The sequence below is a fragment of the Egretta garzetta genome, unplaced genomic scaffold (genome assembly GCF_000687185.1).
Source record: "Egretta garzetta isolate BGI_Z169 unplaced genomic scaffold, ASM68718v1 scaffold425, whole genome shotgun sequence".
Classification (NCBI taxonomy): Eukaryota; Metazoa; Chordata; class Aves; order Pelecaniformes; family Ardeidae; genus Egretta; species Egretta garzetta.
In genome coordinates this window covers 4288728-4309304 of record NW_009259796.1, presented here as the reverse complement: position 1 = coordinate 4309304, position 20577 = coordinate 4288728, and the positions used below count along the sequence as shown (strand labels likewise).

Here is a 20577-nt window from a genome sequence, read left to right as displayed (position 1 = left end):
ACAGGAGAAAAAGCATTTTACTGCTGGAATGCTTAAAAAACACCAAATACAGAGGGACACGTAGATAAAGGAAAAAAAAAACCCACCAAAGTTCATTATTTCAGGCAGTCTCTCTGCTTGAGAAATCACCGAGAAATCATTGTTTCCTATCAAAACATGGAAAATCTGGGATCCTAACAGAAAAGTGAGCGGGACTTTTTCCTCCTCTGTCATCTCTTTCCATGGGAAGAGAAACAAGAAAATACTGTGTGCAGAAAGATAAAGCAAGCATATACCAAAGTGGTACATTCATCCTTTTCCCCAGTATTGCCCTTCTGGAGTTGTCCCTCTTTCAAAAACATGCTTTTGTGCAAGCATAACAGCCAGGCATTTTGGCTATTGGGGTGTACAAACACGTGGCATAAACTCTACCTTTGGAAAAAGCGTCCATCTGTGAATAAGCAGAGGGGGCAGTTTTTTGCAAAACTGATTCTCAAAATGCTTTCAATGTATTAAATCATCAGCTCAGTCCTTTTGCTAGTGTAAAAGTGTTACACCCTTACTACTTACACATTACTTATAATTCTATGAAATGGTCCTTTTTTATTCACTGTGTCATTTGAGATTCTCATGATCAAACGGCAGAGTTAACATCCATACTTGAGAACAGATGACTGTGGAGAAACACCAACATCCTGGAAACATCACAGCCCACCCCATGCTTATTCTAGTTCGCACCTTCTTTTTTTTTCTTTAGTGCTATAAGGTTTTTGCTCTATCAGGGAGAACTCAAATTTGGACAACATGTGTACTGAGGTCATACTGCAAAACAGGAGAAACTTCCTCTTGTATGGGGATTTGCAGACAGCAGTTGGGAAGGTCTGGTTGCATTTTCTAAAACTATTTCAGCTCAGTATATAACCAGGTAAAATGTAAAACCCCAGAGTGTGAAAAGTGCAGTATTAATACAGGATCCTTTAACACACTAACAGTAGAAGCCACAAAAGGTGCAATCCAAAGCCTCTGAAATCAGTGGAAAGACCGCTACAGATTTCAGTGACTTCTTGGTAAGGAAGCTGAAGACTACAACATAGTAATGAACAACTGAAACACGCATTCAGACTGCAACACGTGCAGCTTGTGAAAGCCAAGCACGACTTCTACCATCTACCACCTTCACCCAAATTTATGGGAATAAATTCCAGCGTGTCTAACAATTCAGCAACGTGATCCAGTATGATAACTCAGAATTTTAAGTTTATATGCACTGTACTGACATTAACATGAAATATAAAACCTTACGAACAATCAAAACAGAACAGACCACTAAGGAGACACCACAGACAACATTTTAATCAACATTCAATGTCAGTAAATTATGCCTCTGAAATCGAGATGCATTAGAATATATGTTGAGCTCTCGACATTTGTCTTTCCAAGAGATCTTTGGAACACATGAGCTAACTCTGGCTAAGAAAAATACTGTAAAATCTTTCAGTGGGCTGTCTAGTAAATTACTAAAACCCTATTTGGAAGCTGATTTTAAAGCGTGTAAGGAATCTACTGCTTCGTACCTCACCAATTAAGGCCTATTATACCTCATACCTACAGAGAAACATGAACTGGAATTGAGGCTTTCCATTACCTGGTACAGAGTACAAGATGTTAACCCACAATGGAGCCTTACTGTCTATTATTTCTAGTTATACTCAGATTCATATTGTCATAAGAATGGAAGTTTGTTTCCTTCCTGACAGAGCAGAAGATTAGCACTCGACTCAGAACTTCGACATGGAAAGCCCGATCTTCAGAGTACTAGAGATAATCATACTTTGTATTACTGAAGGCTGAATCATTGTAATAAAAATGGCAGTTTCCTAATATTACAGAGCAGAAGATTAACACTTGAGTCAGAAGTCGATACAGAAAGCCTGATCTTCAGAGTACTAGAGATACTCACACTTCGTATTACCAAGGGCTGAATCCTACGAGTTAAGAGAAGCCCCGGAGCGCCGAGCCTGCCAGTGTTTGGTAGGACTAAACTCTCAATACATTTCAGGCAGCTTAATAGCATATTCATTTTTGCTGATGAGCAACATCCTAACACATGATTGCACCTGACCTGAAAAAAAAGCTTTAACTGAATGCAGTTTATGCTGGACATCCTAGCATACCTAAAAGGATTGGGGAACGAGGCTGCAGGATCAGAAGTGACATACCCACTCCCTGAACCATTAAAACTCCAAAGTTCCTGACAAGAGTAATATAAGCTGTGGATCACATACGTTATTAGTCTGTTAGCATAAACAGACTGATACTGCTTCCCAGACAGGTAAGAGTTGGAAATGCAGCACGTGGATCTGCAGAGCTACAGGGAAGAAACTTTTTGTCTACAGGAAGCTGTCCTGCAAAATATGTCATGCAGATTTTTGTGGCTAGGAAGGAAAATACCAGTGGAGATCTGAAATAAGTGTCTGACATTTTTCCAGCAGCACAGACTGAGATAGCAATTACGCCATTAAGCTTTAGGAAGCTTTACATGACAGCCAATCACACTATATACTGCCTGTCCTGTAGGATACAAAAGACAAAATCTTTACAAAACCCTACGTTTAAAGTGTATACTATACATAGTCGTATCTTACATCGTCCCATCTGCACACTGGGAGTTTTACTTTCTCTAAGATCTACTAAAACATCCACTGCTGTTAAATACTGCAGATTAGGAAGTATATTATCATTTCATAGACAGCTACTTAAAAAACAACTTACCAGAAATTACTGCTTACAGGTGATATTCCTAAGTTTCTTACTATTTGGACTAAATGCACTCTTAAAATGGGCAGAATCTGCTTTTCCTAGCATAATTAGGCGATACACGAAGCAAGAACTGTTTTGTAAGATTCTTCTGCTTGAAAAAAGAATCTATTGGACAATTCTAAAATGCTATTAACTTTGCAGCAACAGTCATCCAGATTTGATGCTTTATTATACATTTGAGGCAAAATTATAAATATTTGAAATACCTAGTTAAAATTTAATATGCCAGAAAGTTTAATTTTACTACAGTTTACAGAAACATTTTATCCAATTTTGCTTATCTTAGCCAGCTTGTAGGAAAGCCAATTAATTTCCTAAGTACATTTAAACAGCAGATTAGCATAACGTCATGGCTATTAGGGTTGCTAAAAACTCAGATTGACACTACGTTACCTAAAAATTCTCCTTAAGTTGTCCATAGGGCAGACAAACAGAGCGTAAAGAATTGTATCTGCTGGTTTGGAGCTTCAGGTGATTACTATCTAGATATTAAATAACCTGACACATAAGCATGTATCTACAGACACAATTTATACATGCACATCAGCAGACTGGAGCTCGCTATTCAATAAAGCAAACTGAGTTGCTGCCCTCAGAATACAGCTGGAGAGTATTGCTCTTTCATTGCTTTGCAAAAAATGTGCAGTGAAATCCCTAGGTTTTCTTGTGCACACCTTAGTTTAGGCAACATGTATACATATACATCTTTGTAGATTATATAAAGGATACTGCTTCCTGAGATAAAGGATTGATTGCCCTAAATTTAGGGTGGCTGCATTACGAGATGTTATGTATTCAGCTTAGGTCTGGTAGTGAGAACAGCAAAGAGAGAAGGTAACAAGCAGCCTTCATAGAACTACTCTACAAACTCCATTGGCTCAATATTTACTTTCATGTCTCAAATGTCAAGCTTTGATGACCAAATACGGCAAACAAACCCCTTGTCATGTCCAGCAGGATTAAGTTTATTTTTCATGAAAGGTTCCACATGCTCATTTAAAAGTATACTTGCTGCACAGAAAGTTTAATTTAAGAGGGGAAAAAAAAAAAGTAAATAGATTGCTCTTAGAAGTTTGGTCCTCCAGGATATATACTGGTTGTGACTGACCCGCAGTCACTAGCATAAAGGCCAGCCTGGTGTTAAAGCTTCCACTGAAAGAGAGCTTGCAAAAGAGCAGAAGTTACCATGTCTTGTTATTAACAGCTTACCTCTAACCACAGTCAACACAGGAACAAAAGAACCTGTTAAGTTACAGGCCCACAATAGGAGGACAACTCAGTAAGTCATTATCTGATTTCCCTTCCAAACAGTCCCAGAAAATGCAACCCAGACCTTCTGGCCAGAGGCACATTCTTTATGGCAACAGGGAGACAGATGACAGTAGGGGACACTAAATTGCAAAGCTGGTCTGATCATTCTGCCATCCAGAGTCTGCAACGCATGCAGCTATGCTCTGCTAACTTTATATTTGGGCCACGGACAAACTTTGTACTTGCTAACAGGTACTATTTTTACACTGAGCTAGCAGGTATTCCTTTTTTAAACATTTTCTTCAGCTGCTGAGGTATACGTACTGTAGAATATAAAACAACTCATACATTTCCCCAGCTACCACAATCTAAAGCTACATTAGAGTGGTCACTTTATCCAAACTACCTAACAAAATGCATATAATTCATTCTGTTAAAGTAAAAAAAGACTTGCACTATAAGAACCAGCTTCTTTTCCTTCTTGACACTTAAGACTTCTGGGAATCTGACTGCTGGAAACGGTTTAGCTTCTCTGGGTTATTTGATGCCATTTGAGAAAAGTCACGAAAAATGTCCTGATAGATTTCATCTCCTAGGTAGAAAAGAAAAGGGAAATGGTTTTAAACATTTGTGATAGTTAACATCACCCACCATTGCACAAATGCCCTACTGCACTACCCATTACTATAACAACACTTGTCCATGTCTAAAGATTGCTTATAGATGGAATGATGCTGATGTGAACTCTTTGGGACTGTTTACTTGCATGCACGTTCTGTAGAAGCAAATTAAACAAAGCCAAACTATACCTGAAATAGTACCTCGCAGGCAGCCACACAGAGGAAAGTTCAGAGTTAGGAAGGAAAAATGAAAGCATTTTAAAGCAATGGAAAAAGAAAAATGTTTATTAGCTATTAAAGAATAAAATCCTTGTTTTTGCAAGGAAGTGCTAACCGAGATTCTCTTCAGAAAAGTAGAATTATGGCATGAAGTTTTACTTGGAAACAGAGGTCAGAAGTCTTACAGCCAGAGAGAATTGTCCATGAAAAACAATCAGCAAGTAACAACATAAAAAAAGCCATCCTAAGTACAGAAATTATTGTTCATAAATTCTTTTGGTCTATTACTTTAGCAAATATAAATTTTTACATGCATTACTGCACGAACATTCATTACATCTTTTAGTTTTATGTGTAAGAGTGATGATACTTTCCTTAAATATCTTTCATTTGGTTTTTTTTAGATCTTCACCCTTTGTGCTTAAACACAACCCGACTACTAGTACATATTCCAAAATGAGGGAGGGCAGCAATTTCCACCAGGCCTGTCTCCCTCCCCCTCTCTGTCTACACAGGAAAACACATTCAGGAATGATTACTTCTTGAGTCATTGCCAAGTCATTCTTTTGCCACTTTAGAATGGACATTTTCACATATTTTTCATCTGCTGCAGCATTTTGGGCCTTGAGTTCAGGTTTCCTTTTCAAATATTAACCATAGCCTATTGCCTTCAAAAGGGAATTAAATGCATAAAACATTTGATCCAGTTATCCAACTATGCAGCCATACAAATTTTACTGTCTTCCCAACACAGATGACCACACAGGACACAAGATCCCAGCACTACTGTTCCTTGCTCACAGCTTGATTAATAGCATGACAAAGAAATCAACCCCAAATCTCTCTCATCATGTACGCTGAACATGAAGATTTTTTCCTTAATATGATTGCAGAAGAAAAGTACTATTCTACCACCTTTTTCTAAAGGGCAGTTTTTAAAATTTTTTTTGTGTTTAAAAGTTTGCGCTACAGTGGAAATTTACACCATTTTGGTTTTCCATCTCTAATGCACATTTCCAATATTAGAACTATCATTCTTTTGGAGACTAGACTCCATTCATTTGAAAATGATAGAAATAATAACTGACCTTCCAGAAATATTTAACATGCATGGCATGTGGGTTTATATAAAAGTGTAACGACACAATTCTTCCCGGACTTTTAAAGATAAATACATTCAATACTGCTCTACTAGGAAGAGTTAGTTCTAGTGAAATTCCCTTTTGGTTTCCAGATTTAGTTCCAAGTATATTCTAGAGATGAAGCGGGTACAGGGCATGTTTTATTGTAACAGTTTCTGGCAACTGCTTGCCCTGGGAGATAAGTGCAGAACGAAGGGAATGGTAATATTCACCAAAAGAACAGCTATGAAGAGCAGAAATCGGAATCAAGCTCGTACCATACAAGCAATAATGCTTTTAATACAGAAGCAGGCTCTACTGGTGAACTAGTACTGTAGTTCAAGTTGCCATATTTGGTTCTTTCATATTAACTTGAAAGAAGAAACAAAAGCTATTTTTGCAAGATACACTGTGGCTCTGTTTTTGGCTCTATTACATAACAAAAATATTACATACAAAAATAGACTAAAATAAAGTGCCCCTTTAGTTTGCACGCTGCATTAAAATACTTAATACTGTAAATCTTATACTTATTTTAAAATCCTACTTTAAAATTGAATTCTGGAAATTCCCTTTCCAAGCAATGTCTTCCCTAAAGTGCAGGTTTTATGTACAAAAATACTGTAACACTGCTTTACCATAGAACACCAGAGTAACTCAAAAGGCACACATTATACATTCAAGAAAAGATAGGAAGAACAAGTAGCAGTACTAATATCAAATAGTTAGCAGACATACTGTAGCACCAGAAGATGAGCACTCAAGTATTATACAAGAAACAGTACAATGCTGCATATGGCTTCTACCACCAGAAATTAACTTTTTGTGGAACAAGCTGGTTTCAGCTAGTTCCCATTCCAGGAATATTTTGGAAGACCACTGTACCTTGCAAAGCAATATATACATTCTCTCAGTAGCTCACACCAGCCAGGTATATTTAAATTAGAAATGGTGATGCCATTAGCTACATTAGTAATTGTTTATCAACTGCATTACTGAAGCAGAGAAATAGGCAGTTGGCTTCATTCTGAAGACTGCAAACTCATACATCAATATTTACCCTCACATAGCTCCCAGCAAGCATACAATTGTCTTGAAAATCCTTATTTTCTTCTAGAATCGCAATTTTGAAAAAGAAGAGTTCTAAAATAAGGGCAGTGCAGATAATCTAACATGTATATGCAGTGAAAAAGACCTGCCTCTTCTATGACCACGTAACGGTATCATACCTTGCAACAGCAGAGACAGGTTTTGTGCTTACACTTACATATTTACACAACCTTTCTAGCAGACTAGCAGAGATTAACGTTTAAAACACTCAAATATTTACTTCAACTTTCAAAAGATACTTCAGCAAGTAAAGAATCAAGAACAGGAGAGCAGAGCTATCCAAAGATACAGCAAGATCTCCTGGCTGGGACACTGCGCTACAGCTTGTGGCCTGAATTTCAAAAATTACTCTAATGATACCCTCCCCCTGATTTTGGGCAAGCTCTGCCCCTGTGGCAGCTCTACTTTCCTTTGTCCCTCTCGCCTGTTTACAAGGATCAGATACTATCTGTAAAATATCTGGATCAGACTATCAACTGCAGCTCTAGATGCTACTGGAACACAAACTGATAAAAATATCAAGATATTTTCAATTGAAGTCTTAGCCAGCTTATTTCATCTACCTAATTGAAGAGTCTATCTAAAAAATATTTTAAACAAGATGTCAGGGAAAACTGTCTCCCCCATCTCCAGCTTAAACACATTCATATTTTCATTTAAGTAATGTCTGTATTTTTTACAAGTGAAACATTTTACTAAACATTTGTAACATTTAGTAACCAGAGGCTTTTTGTACAAACTATAGAAGCGCATTTTCTGGTTTACAGTAATTTTGGATTTGTGACAGATCAACTAAATAATCTAAAATATACATTTGTGATTTAGCGCATAGCTTTTGAATCAAAATGCCTACATCCCTTAAAACAAAGGCATTTTACTATTTGAAACTGATAGTTACTACTTTTACCTCTTAAAATAATCAAAAATACTTCAGTATTTGTAACCTTCAGCCTGTCAGTGAAGTAGTATGCATTATATCAAAAAACAGCTTTACATTCAAAATGGCCAAACTGGCAATAGACTTTTTTTTCACGTACACAGCCTGCTGCATTTTCTGAGTGGGGAATTCTTCTTCATTTAAGCTCATAATCAAGTATATACTTTTAAATTATCTGTTGCTCTGCCAAAGAAAGCATTTGAATATCTGAGTGTCTGTAGTACTTTTTTTTTGTTTTAATTGGATTTCCTAGATTTGTTTAAAAACAAATCTGAAAAACATCTATTGTTAAGGAAAAACTAAATAAATTTGGTTTATTTAATAGAGTTCATCTGGGATATTGATGTGAGACAATGTTGCCCTTTGAGTATATTCCAGCCACAATCCGGTAAAAGACATAAGCATACACAATCCTTATGAATCAGTGGAAAATACGTAAGGGCTTTTTAGGAGTGAGCCAAGAGCACTCAGCACTCAACCTTAAAAATAAGGTTTGCCTTTCACTACTGCCAGGCACAGTGGTGTGTTTTTAGCTGTCTAACTTGACAATCAAGTGTGCCTTCATTATTAATACTTGCATGAGATTAAATTAGGTTCCTATGGAAGCATACCACAATAGAAGAAATGGCTTGCATAAATATCACGTCAGAACATAGCGTAAATTGGGACCGAGTGCCTGAGAATAAAGTCGCACATATTCATTAAATATAATTAGTTAGTTCTTTGCACCACGGTGTTGGCTCAAATGTTTGCCAATTTTTTTTTCCTTAATGAAATGGTAAGATACCATGCATACAAAAATACATACTTAAGAATGACTGTTTTGTTTCTTATTTGTATCTTAACAAATAAAAATATTTAAAAATAAAATTTGAGGAATCAATACCTTCCTATTCTTGTCTGGAGTTATTTCGAAATATTTGATGTACATTTTTACATTGGTGTGCAAGCATTTTTTCTTAAAAAAGAAAAAGAGGACCATTCCACAGGAAGGAGAATGGTATCCTGTAGTAAGATGAACGCCTCAACTGTCTCTGAGCAACCCGGGCCAGAAGGCTGCTATTAAATAACGTCAGGTAAACCCTAACATTATGCGAATTTCAATGGAACATCAATAGGAGAAAACTGTGGACAACTACCAGCAAAACAAGTTGGTAATGGCTGTAGTAACATACACTACTATAATAATGTACTTTAAATGCTCTCCTTTTAGGTCCCCTAAATAATCTGACAAACTCACACCTGTGAATTTCAATGAAGCTTTAACATGTGTTGGTTGTTTATAAAAAACATTATTGTATGAAGCTATCTTAAATTTCCCTCAGATCCTAAGAATCTAATTGTAAACTGATAAATTCCTGAATACACTTCTTATACTGCATTTCAGTATGGTTATTAGTAGAGTATTGACCTGGCTGTCCATAGAGTCCTTCTGATTCACGCATTTCTTCATTCATCCTTGCTAAGCGCAACCTATGATTTAGGAAACAAAAAAACCCAATGTCATCTTTAAAGCATTACAAAAGAGACTGCAATTCAAGACCTACAACGCACTCCTGAAACTCACATCAGTAAGATCATCAGTGGGTAATGCACACTCCAATTTTCCTTTTGCTCTCTCTGTTTTTATGTAAAAGAATTTTGACATTTCTTATATTTTTAACACGAAAACAGAACAGAAAAACAGTTACCTAGTCAAAACCAGAATGTACAACTTACAGTGTTACAATATCTGCATTTGCAGCTTCTACTGCTATACTCAGTGGATCTTTCCCATCTTCATCAGTGGCATGCTGGTTAGCTCCTCGTTTTAGGAATAAACACACTTGTCTGTTTAGAAAAAGCATTTAAGAACAATGTTCACAATAAAAAAGGAAAACAGCAAATAAATTCAAGCTGGATGCAACATTATTTGGCTTAAATTGCCAAAAGTCTCTTGACCATATCAAAACAGCGCTGTTCATCTAGAACAACTAAGACATTAACACAGTAGTAAGCAAAACTTTTAATTATTTAATCCACATTAGAAAGATAGCCTAACTCAAATCAGGCTAGTGCAGCAAGGAGATGAACCCTTTGGAAGTGAGGCTACCTTTTTGTATCATCTTAGGTTGTAGAACAAAAAAAAAAAATCATCCCTTTTACCACGACAAACAAGAATCACTGAGCATCAGTCAATAGAATCAATACAGGAAAGGACATAGTTCACAGGCGCCTGATTTACCCAATAGAAACTGATCTTATTCATCTCTGCTATTACAATTCATCTTTATAAACAGCACATACTGACTAAGCTTGCATCTTGAACTCTCCCAAGTTGTTGCACCCTATTTAGAATTCATGCATGCAAAGAGTTTGGGCACCACCAATCAGATTGGTTATGTCCTCATTTGAACTGAGCTGCTACAGGGTTTCAGTTAAAAACCAACATTCCAAACTCAAGATGTAATGCGGTACATTTTGAAATGCGATACACTCAGGGCAACACACAGATGGGACAAATCAGGAAAAGCCTTGGCCCTCACACACCCCCTATTTGTCCTATTTGTATCATATTTCTTAAGAAAACAAGAAAAATCTCATAGGTCTTCACCAAAAGTTCATGCTATTTCAAAGGATTATTAAATACAAAATGGACCAAAGCGTGTTTATAGATGTGTTTTACTAGCAGATGAGACTGCTAATTAAAAACGTTATTTCCTCTCTTACCACAAAAGTTTAAGAAAAACCCGTATCACCTGAAATATATTAAAATACCAGAATATTTGGGGAAACGAAGAAGCTTTATGTTAACAGCTATAGTAAAGGACAGCCATTTACAAATTCTGGAGCAGTGAGTTACCCAGTGTGTCCTAGAACTGTGGCATGGTGCAGGGGTCCTCTTCCTTTCACGTCCCTGATATTCACATTGGCCCCATTCTGCAGCAAGAATTCACAAGTAACCAATGAACCCTACGAAACAACAGTAAAGAAACAATTCAGCACCAGATCTCTAGAGTAAGAACCAAGCCTGCTCTGCCTTCTCACCACCAAGTCATGTGGCAAAGAAACAAAAGGGATTTGCATCAAATTTAAACACTATAGGTTATATAGTCCCAAACAAAGCATTGACAGGAAGTTCAGAAACAACTTGGAGAGAACATTGTAAAGTAAATTTCAGCATCACATTATCATTCATTAGTGAAGCAAACAGTTCAACAGGAACAGTGACACAGAAATATCCCTATTATTCCCCTTCCCCTCCTCCCACATCAGGCGGTGCTGTGTGTCACATACCCCTCGCACCGCCTGAATGAGTGGTGTTGCTTTGTTTTCTTCTACGTTGACCCAGTTTACTTCAGCTCCATGGGCCAATGCTTCTGCCATATCAGGAAGATTCTTCTCAAAGGCAGCTCGATACAGCTGCAGTCCTGGACTAGGCTGTTTGGAGTCACAGAACACAGAAGATTCTTGCTTGTCTCCTTCTGAAAAGAAAAAAAAAAATGCTTATCTGTAATCCCTGTTTTCATGAGGTACCTCCTGGAATTCTGACCAAAAATGTAATTTCTCTGGCATAAGGGAGTCCACGTTTTGCAAAATGCTGTGCGTTGTTGCCCCATTCTGCCAGAAGTCGCAGATGCTTTTAGCTTGTTCCAGCATTCAGGCATGGCCATTTCACAGAGTTATTACTGCCCAGAAAACATTCTCTCCACATTACTGGCATGTGTGAATATCCTTCAACCTATCCATTCCATGTCATTTCTAAGAAATTATTTTAGGTTAGAAGTGTGTTTTATCCTATACTGCAAGATACGAATAGAACCAATTTCCTACAGAGGTGTAGTCATACAAATATATCTTTAGCTGCAACAGCTTGATGCACCTGAGCATGAGACTAATACTGTTCTGACCTAAATTTCATTAAAAGATATCATTGTCATTTACCAATTCCTTGCTGTGGCTATAACCTACTGGACTAAAGCATAATCTTTCTTTTCATCTCAATAAGAGTCAATACAGAGTGAAATCTGGGAGATAAAGACATTGTTATGTATAAGCTTTCGTGAGTTACAGCATCACATTTCTACAATGCAGCCAAAGTAAGGATGCAAGCCACATGCTGCTTGCCTACAAACGACAGCTGTGAACTACTGGATTTAAAACATACCTCAGAAGAGTGCTTTGATGTAGAAGAATAAGTTTGCTTTATAAACAGATGTTTCGGGTATTTTGACAAGCCATACTCAATACATCTGTCAGCCCAGGATGCTAATATTAGATAGCAAACAATTTCATCAATCAATTTATAAAACTTTGAGTAAAGACGGGGTAGACACAGTCAGTTCCACATAAGCAGAAAACAGAAAAATTAAGCAAAAATGCTCAAGTAACACATAAAAGCCTGTATCTGTGACTTAACAGGAATTCCATCTCCGTGGATTTAACTATTTATAAAAGGATTATGCATTTCTGTGGAGACTTGTCTGTATCAAAATGCAGCTTTGCGCCGTCTGCTAAAAACCAGAATTCTGGCCCAATATCATCTGACTGGAAAAACACATAATTGTCTAAAGTCATTTAAAAGGATTCCATGCCATTCTTGCTACTAAAGCTGGAGGACAGAAAGGTCACTCAAGCAATTATTACCCTTGCTAAAAATATTTCAGCCCACCAGGATAGAAGAGACATGAATTGTATCACCAAGTGCTAAACTCTTTGATACGAGCATGCTATCAAGAAGTGATTCAATTTCCATCTTAAAGTGCAAAGCCTAACGCACCTGGTTCATACAAACTGTTAGCTGATATAGTAGAGGCAAGGTGTTCTCTGCTGTCGTCAGCACTCTGCTGGATCCCACTGTCACTGCTTTGTACTGTTTTGGGGAGAAACTGTAATTACTATGCAGACCGTAAGTTACCTGCTCTTCACAGATACCATGATAATAAAGCAAGCTCTTATACTTGGTCCTGAATACAATTTTTTTTAAGGACTAGTATTTATTCAATATTCTTAACATATCCATAAAAAAATATGAAGTCACATATTGCAACCATAACAATTATAATAATAGTAAGTGTCAAAGATTATTAGAAAGGAAAAGATCAGGATAAGTAAAAAAGCTTAAATTATTTCATGAAAACACTAAGCAATGCGGTAACCTGGAGACAATGGATTAAAGGCAGGGAGATGGCCACAACACACAATGGATCACTAGTGCAAACACTGAACACGCCATAGCTGTAGTACTTACTACTACGTAGTTTTGAAGAGGTATCAAAGTAGGAGAAGAGTGAATCTAGCTCATCAGGACAGAACAGAGACTCCCGCCTCGCCTCGTCGCTACTTACAGCAACCGCTGGGACATGCAAGTTAGCAAAGCACAAAGCAGGCAGTAAGGAAGGGATAGGGCAGGAAAGAACGTTATTGGAAAAATTAAGAAGGATGAAAATAGGGAGGAAAGAAGGCGGTTATTATGTTTCTGAATGATAAGCATCCCCATTCCAAATTCTTCCCCACCTAAAAATAACTGAATGTCTTTTCTCCCCTATACTTCTGAACTAGGCTATGACCCATTAAAAAGACAGATTCCAATTTCTCTGCATGAGGCAGAAAATCAATTAATACAAAAATATGTTACTTGAAAAAGACCATGTGCATTTATAGCTAAGGAGAGAAGTATGTAAATACCTTTTGGGGATGCCGCACCTTGTTCCCCTGCCAAAAGGGATTTTTCAGGGCCACTGTGCCTTTTCTCTTCCTGACTTTGAGGCAAAACTGTTGTTCCAGGTTCAAGCAGAGATACTGATGCAGGCTGCTTCTCTACGAACTTTCTTTCCACGTATTTTGCTCTGATGTATGCCTCCTTCTCCTGCCTGTCATATACAAAATCCCTGGAGTTAGTAAGCTAATATTTTAATATTTTCATGTATTAAAAGAACATCCATTTCATACTAAAGCCAGTAGCCAAAACTGTAGTTTGGCACTGCATGTAAGATACACTTATGACACATCTTCAGAAAGATGAAGAGCACAATGTCTAGCTCTTTCTGCATTCTTGATTAAATTTTGCATAAGTCTCAAAAGAAAGTAATTTTGTTAAGTTCATATACATATATTTTCTTTCAGGCAAAGACTTTAGGAAGTGGAACGTATGTGGAAGAAATAAGCATTAGCTACTATATTGTACTCTTAGAATAGACTATTTCAGTTGGAACGGACCTACAACAATCATCTAGTACAGCTACCAGTTCTTGGTATTAATCCTTTATACATGTTCTAGACTTTATTAATAACCGATTAATATAGCATATATGTAGTTTCTTAGGTAAATATAAATTGCAACATTTGTTAAAGGAACATCAAGATTGCACAAGAGAACTGTAACAATAATAAGCCTCAGGTAGGCATAGCCACCAGTTCCATAATGCATACTGAAATATTTTTTCTCATAACCTGAGGTTATCTCAAGATGACAACACACCAGTTGTGACAAACTGATAAAAGGGTCTATAAGAGTATTACTATTGAAACTGCTGAAAAACAGTTATCACTGGAAGGAATACCTAGCAAATCTCCTACATTATTTATATTATCACCATTGTCTCCAAATTGCCAATGCTTTATAAAATGCTGTTTTCTATACCATCAAACTGCCTGACAGCAAGCAGCACAGAACCGGAAAGCTGGTTAAAAAAAAAAATTAACACACATCTTATACAGAAGAACCAAACATTAGGGAACTACCTTCAAATGCAAATTAGCATCAGAGAAATGGAAGACAGCAGTACAATCATTTGAAGGTTGCTGTAAAGCAGCAGAGCTCATGTACAATGTAGGCAGAAAGAAAGGAGCTTTTGGGGGATCAGGGAACAAAAGCAAACTGAAGAACAAAGTCACTGTAAACAAAAGGCACAGCCACAGGCTCCTTCCAGGAGCACTCACAGACCAAGGACAGCAGGCTGAGAAGGTACAAGGTAGACAGGAAACAAAATCAACATGCCCACGTTGATGAGAGAGTGGGATGCTATCATGAGTTGTCATCAAAAGGAAGGAGTGAGATCAGAAAAAGAACAAATGAACAAGAGAAGCTGAAAGGGAACAACAGAAGGAATACCCAAGAAAGATAGAGAGTGAGAAAAGGAGGGGAGCAAAACATTCTGGTGATAAGGGGAAATGAAGAGTAAATCAGAGGAGTGTTACACAGTTAAGTGGCAGCATCTTTTAAAGCTGGAGGCTGAAAGAAGCAACAAGAAGAGGAAGTAAGAGGCACTGCTAGTAAATTACTACCTTTGGCTTCCAGATTGTGGCTTCTTTACTCCCACTTTTTCCAACTTGGCTTCATATATTCTATTTATAACATCATTTCCCAATTCACACATAAGCTATGAAGCAAAATAAATAAATTCAAATACAGTTGCAAAAGGCTTTATCTACCTATTTAGTTGTTTTTAATCTTACTCAGCCTATTTTTACAACTTCGTATTTTACTGGTAAAAATGCACTTACAGAAATAAGCATAGTTTATACCATGATAATGAAACCATCAGTGAAAAGAGACCACATTTCGAGTAAGATAGCAAAAAAATAGTTACTCTTTAAAAGTGCCATTCCCTTCTGAAAAAGGACTGCAAAAATGACCATCTGTCATTCAAGAATCTTTTTTGTGCAATCAGAATGACATCTGCAGGCCTCATTAACTGGTACTCTTTTCCATCAGCTTTGCCAGTAGCTATTCTTATCTTGTCCAATAGGCATTTTTGCTAAACCATAATCTGCTATGTCTATAGAAAAAGATCAAAGACAAAAAACAGCCTGTAGATACTACCTTTAAGGAGAATTTGGCCCATAAAGTCCAACTTAAACTGATGGCAGTGAACATTCTTCTTGCTTCTAATACCAGGTTTAATAGTCAGCTCTAGTATTTACATAAACAGGACAAAGGGCATAGTTTTGGGGGGTTTTGTTTGTTTGTTTCCTCAGCATGAACACATGCATATTGAAATTGTTTAAGGTCAAACCACAAGAGAAACACCCCTACTCACATTGTCTTTTGATTGTTCAGAATAGAGAAGCAATACCTAAGTACCAGAATATCACAGCTAGAAACAAGTGCTTTGCATCCGTTATTCAATTGCACACATTCATCCATGTGTGAGTTCCTATTTCAGTATTTCAATGTCCCATGATTTTCATAACCATGTATCAAATTAGAATTTTGGCACACAAATAGCACACAAGAGCAGTTGCATGAATGCTTTCCTATAAGCCAGTAGAAGTATTAAATCAAGATTTCACTGTAAGAGTTGGAATCTGAATTTTCAAGTATGATCACGTTTTAGGCTGGTATAGCACTTCCAAAATTTTTCAGCCCACTGTATTATTGGTCTGTAAACAGATTTTCCATCTTTCTATGTTGAAAGTACCAGATGAAACTTACTACTTTAAGTACACTGCAAACCCAAAAGTGTCCTAAGTTGTTCTGACTTGCAAGTTTGTAACAAGAATGACTACTGCATGTATTATAAGAAAGTATGAATTAAAACAAAAAAACCCCAAACACACAACTATAAGCACTTTTGAGTAGAAAATGAAACACATGTGCTGGGTACAAATGCAAGTGTTTCCTGCATTGAACTTTCTGATGCAGTGGCTTTAGAGCAACAATCCAAGTAGCAAATAGAAACTTGTTTCAAAAACACTATCATACCTTTAGAAGTTCAGGTTCCCATGAATCCAGTGTTAAAGATCTCACTTTTGAAAAGTGGACTCCCAAGCTCCTAAACAGCATGAAAAAAAATATTAACCTGTAACTGCATGCTGTGTCTTACCCCAAATTGCTTTACCATTAATTTATGCAAGTGAAACAGTTACTTTAATTCTGTTTCAAAACAGGCGTATCTAACCTTTCTTCAATATACATTTGAAGAGGGAAACACCATCCTTCCTAATTAAGTCAATGCACAAATCAAATAGAGTTCTGAAGAGCTCCCCAACCTGTGTATCCCAGAGCACTCAATGCACAGCGTGATTCCTAGGTTGATACTGGCCCAGCGAGGATCTGCCAAACCACAATCACAGCAGGCAGCATTACCAGGAATACACTGAACTCGCTGTAGAGCACTTTCTCCCTTTAACAACTTCTCTTTTGTCTCACTGCCAGGTTCTAGGCTTCCAGTAGAAGGGGATGATTTCTTTTCCTGTTTCTAAAAAAAAAAAAAACAAAAAACAAAAAACAAAAAACAAACCCAAACAAAAACCCCCAAAGAAACACACATTAAATAAAGAAATAAAAGTCCTACAAATACTGACAGTGCGCTAGAATGCTAGAAAAGTAACTTCTGCATTTAAGGCCAAGGAAAGCCATAGAACTGAAAAAATGGTTAGCTTTTTAGAAGAAATATAGAACTGAATATTGGAGCATCCAATAATCCTATGAATTTTAATCACACTACAGAAAAAAATCTCAAAAATATATAGGCGAAAGTAACATCAGTAAGATGGAGTGAGAGATAGATGAGACAAATCATAGCCTTCAAAATTTCATTGCATTTCCACTGAAAGACAAAGAATGGATTTTTTTTTTTCCACCCCTCATAAGAAGAGGCTTTCTGTATTTTTAATTTTCAGGATCTAAAGGGGGATTATTCTTTGTTGGGTTTTTAAACTCACCTCAGATTCATCCCCTTTCTCTCGATATGCTGTAGCAATACTAGTCTGAACAGCCTTAATCCATGCCTGTCGCAGCTTTTCTGAGTCAGCCTGAAGCATGCAGCTCCTGTGACAAATAGGTGTACTCAGATTCAGAGAGACTGACCAAGAAGCTAACATCAAACAACAGATTGTTCAATAAAATACAGACTCTTGAGAAAGTTTCTTGCTATCACCACAAGTATATTGTTTAGGAGGCATCATCTCATTTATTTTGAAATAACAAAGCAGCCTATCCTTTATGAATTGCAAACTCCTTGTTTCAAAACTATTTGCCAGTAATGCTAAAACATACAGATACGACTTTTCAAATATCGCAGAAAATGGCTTAGCTTCCTATTCCCTTTCTTTTTATATTCCAAATTTTTCATTTTTATATCCTCACATGGAATTTACCTGCATGACTAATTACACAAGATACAGGTATCAGTCCTTGAAAACACAGTTCATTCATTGAGATCAAGAGAAAATTATTTTAAAGCTCTCTGACAAAGATGAACTGCTTTTCACACCAACAGTCAAAGGAAATGGGTCATGAAGTATAAAACTGTTCCAACACTTATGGGCTGAAAAATTATAGGCAAGGAGGAGCAAAATGCATGTTCAAGGTGTCCTGTTTACGGCTGGGGTAGAGTTAATTTTTTTTCATAGTAGCTAGCATGGTGCTGTGTTTTGGATTTAGTACTAGAAGAATGTTGATAACACACTGATGTTTTTAGTTGTTGCCAAGTAGTGCTCAGACCACTCAAGGACTTTTTGAGCTTCTCCTGCTCGGCCAGGTGCATAACAAGCTGGGAGGGAGCACAGCTAGGACAGCTAACCCAAACTGACCAAAGAGCTATTCCATACCATATAACGTCATGCTTGGGGGGAGTTAGTCAGTCGGGTGGGAGAGAGATGGCAGCTTGGGGAGAGTGATCGCAGCTCGGAGTGATCGCTGCTCGGGACGGGCTGGGCATTGGTCAGCGAGTGGTGAGCAATTGCATTGTGCATCACTTGTTTTATATATTCTGTATATTCTCTTACCATTATTATTATTATTATTATTACTGTTGTTATTTTCCTCTCTATCTCAACCCACGGGTCTTACTTTTTTTTTTTCCCCCTGATTCTCTCCCCCATCCCACTGAGGGAGGGGGGGAGTGAGTGAGCAGCTGCTTGATGCTTAGTTGCCAGCTGGGTTAAACCACGACAAAAGTGAATCACAACCGAGGATGCAAACATGAGGGCAGCAACTTAGTAAGAGGAACATAAGTAGGAGCAGGGGTGTAGATAACATCCAAACCTAAAAGCAGGTTGACCTTACATCAGAAATTTAGATATGATCACATCTCAACATCACTAATGAGAAATCCATGTGCTGTGCCCTGGCTGTGCCGGGACTGTCATACTTCTCCAAATATAACCGGTATTCTGCACTGCTAGAGCTGAAAAATATTTTTATTTGATAGTTTCCTTTAGTGCACTCTGAAATGCGATCTAACACTATTAAGATGACAACTTATTAATGTTTCTCTCCCATTACACCAATCAGAAATGTGAAGAAACGGAGATCTATTTTCTATGTTACTAAGCAGCGTGATAGCATCAGCTGCTACTAAGCCACAACAGCTCCACAACTACAAGCCATTTCTGCATAAAGCACAAGAATGCACATTTAATACCAAAGTAAACTACGAACTACGAACATGTCTCACAGCATCACTTACTCTTAACCAAAATTCCAAACAGAATTGTTCAGATACTTTTCCTGTTTCGATCTATCCCAAGAGAAATGTTAGTTGTGCATTTCAAGACAACTGAATATGACAATCTGTTTAGTTTTAAATAAACATGCTCCATCACTTCTCCTTACTTTGTTGGAGAAACCACTTCAAAACAGAAACGTCTTTCTATGTCCTCGCAGTGTTTAACTGTGCAAAGCCGTAAATCTTCAACAACTACTGTGGGATTATCCTAAGAGACAAAAGTTAACAAAAGTCACACAGAAATAAAGTGGCTAATAATCCCCAAATTATTTATCATTTAATTCTATTTGCTTGTTTACACAAGTTTTTCCTCAGAACAAAATTTTAAATAGGTGGAATCAGAGATACTTAGCAGGAACTATTTAGATAAATTTTAATGTTTTATTTTATGATAATTTAATACAAACTTTGGAGAATTCCTTTCTACCCACAATCCAATCAATAATCAACACAAAATTTAACAACAGTATTCAAATGAATTCAAAGATAATTTCTAAGAGATGCAATTAGCTCACAAAAAAATCAGAAAGATTACACCTAAATCAGCAGTATTATAAGTGCCAAGTACAAAACCCAGAAGATAGATGCAGATGGTTTTGAAAACTTAATTCAATTCCTAAGAATTCTGCTCTAAGATAACCGCATTTTAAAGGTGCGTTTTTAAAAACCATAAAAATGTAATTGGAATTCACAAACACAAAATGCCCCACTCAAACGTGCTCACACAATCTCAACTGTTTGTTCCCTTTCCAACCACAAAAATGAGGACCCTTGATTTGATAGCATCAGATAACAAGGAATAGCCTCTCAACCTGATCTGTTAACACGGAAGAGAAACGAACTGTCACAGGCTCTACCTCTTTTTTTTTTCCTTCTCCATACAGTTCTCTAGTTTTTTCCAACATGAAGAACAGTTACAGCTATGCGGTGCAAAAGCAGATTCTAGAACAGCAAACAAAGGAGCACAGGCCCAAACGTTGATTGAAAAGGCTGGCTTCTACAGCTTGGGGCAGAGTTGCACTTGCTGCTGTAACATACAACTGCACTCCCCCACCAGCGAAAAGACAGATACTGACTGCTGACAC

The 20577-nt window shown here is 37.2% G+C and overlaps 1 protein-coding gene across 1 annotated transcript in view; it reads right to left on the bottom strand.

The window, feature by feature from the left end:
* Positions 1 to 491: 491 nt before the first annotated feature.
* The window catches only part of ACAP2 (ArfGAP with coiled-coil, ankyrin repeat and PH domains 2), a 52030-nt gene continuing 31944 nt past the window's right edge, over positions 492 to 20577 (bottom strand). Inside the window, exons 12-23 of the mRNA XM_035895221.1 lie at positions 19600 to 19700; positions 17706 to 17811; positions 17031 to 17239; positions 16744 to 16813; positions 15324 to 15418; positions 13743 to 13909; positions 12817 to 12909; positions 11334 to 11521; positions 10900 to 11009; positions 9777 to 9887; positions 9469 to 9530; positions 492 to 4642 (exon numbers count right to left, since the gene is read on the bottom strand). Of these exons, the coding sequence (XP_035751114.1) occupies positions 4539 to 4642; positions 9469 to 9530; positions 9777 to 9887; positions 10900 to 11009; positions 11334 to 11521; positions 12817 to 12909; positions 13743 to 13909; positions 15324 to 15418; positions 16744 to 16813; positions 17031 to 17239; positions 17706 to 17811; positions 19600 to 19700 (1416 nt within the window). The 3' untranslated portion in view covers positions 492 to 4538. The remainder of the gene's footprint in view (positions 4643 to 9468; positions 9531 to 9776; positions 9888 to 10899; positions 11010 to 11333; positions 11522 to 12816; positions 12910 to 13742; positions 13910 to 15323; positions 15419 to 16743; positions 16814 to 17030; positions 17240 to 17705; positions 17812 to 19599; positions 19701 to 20577) is intronic.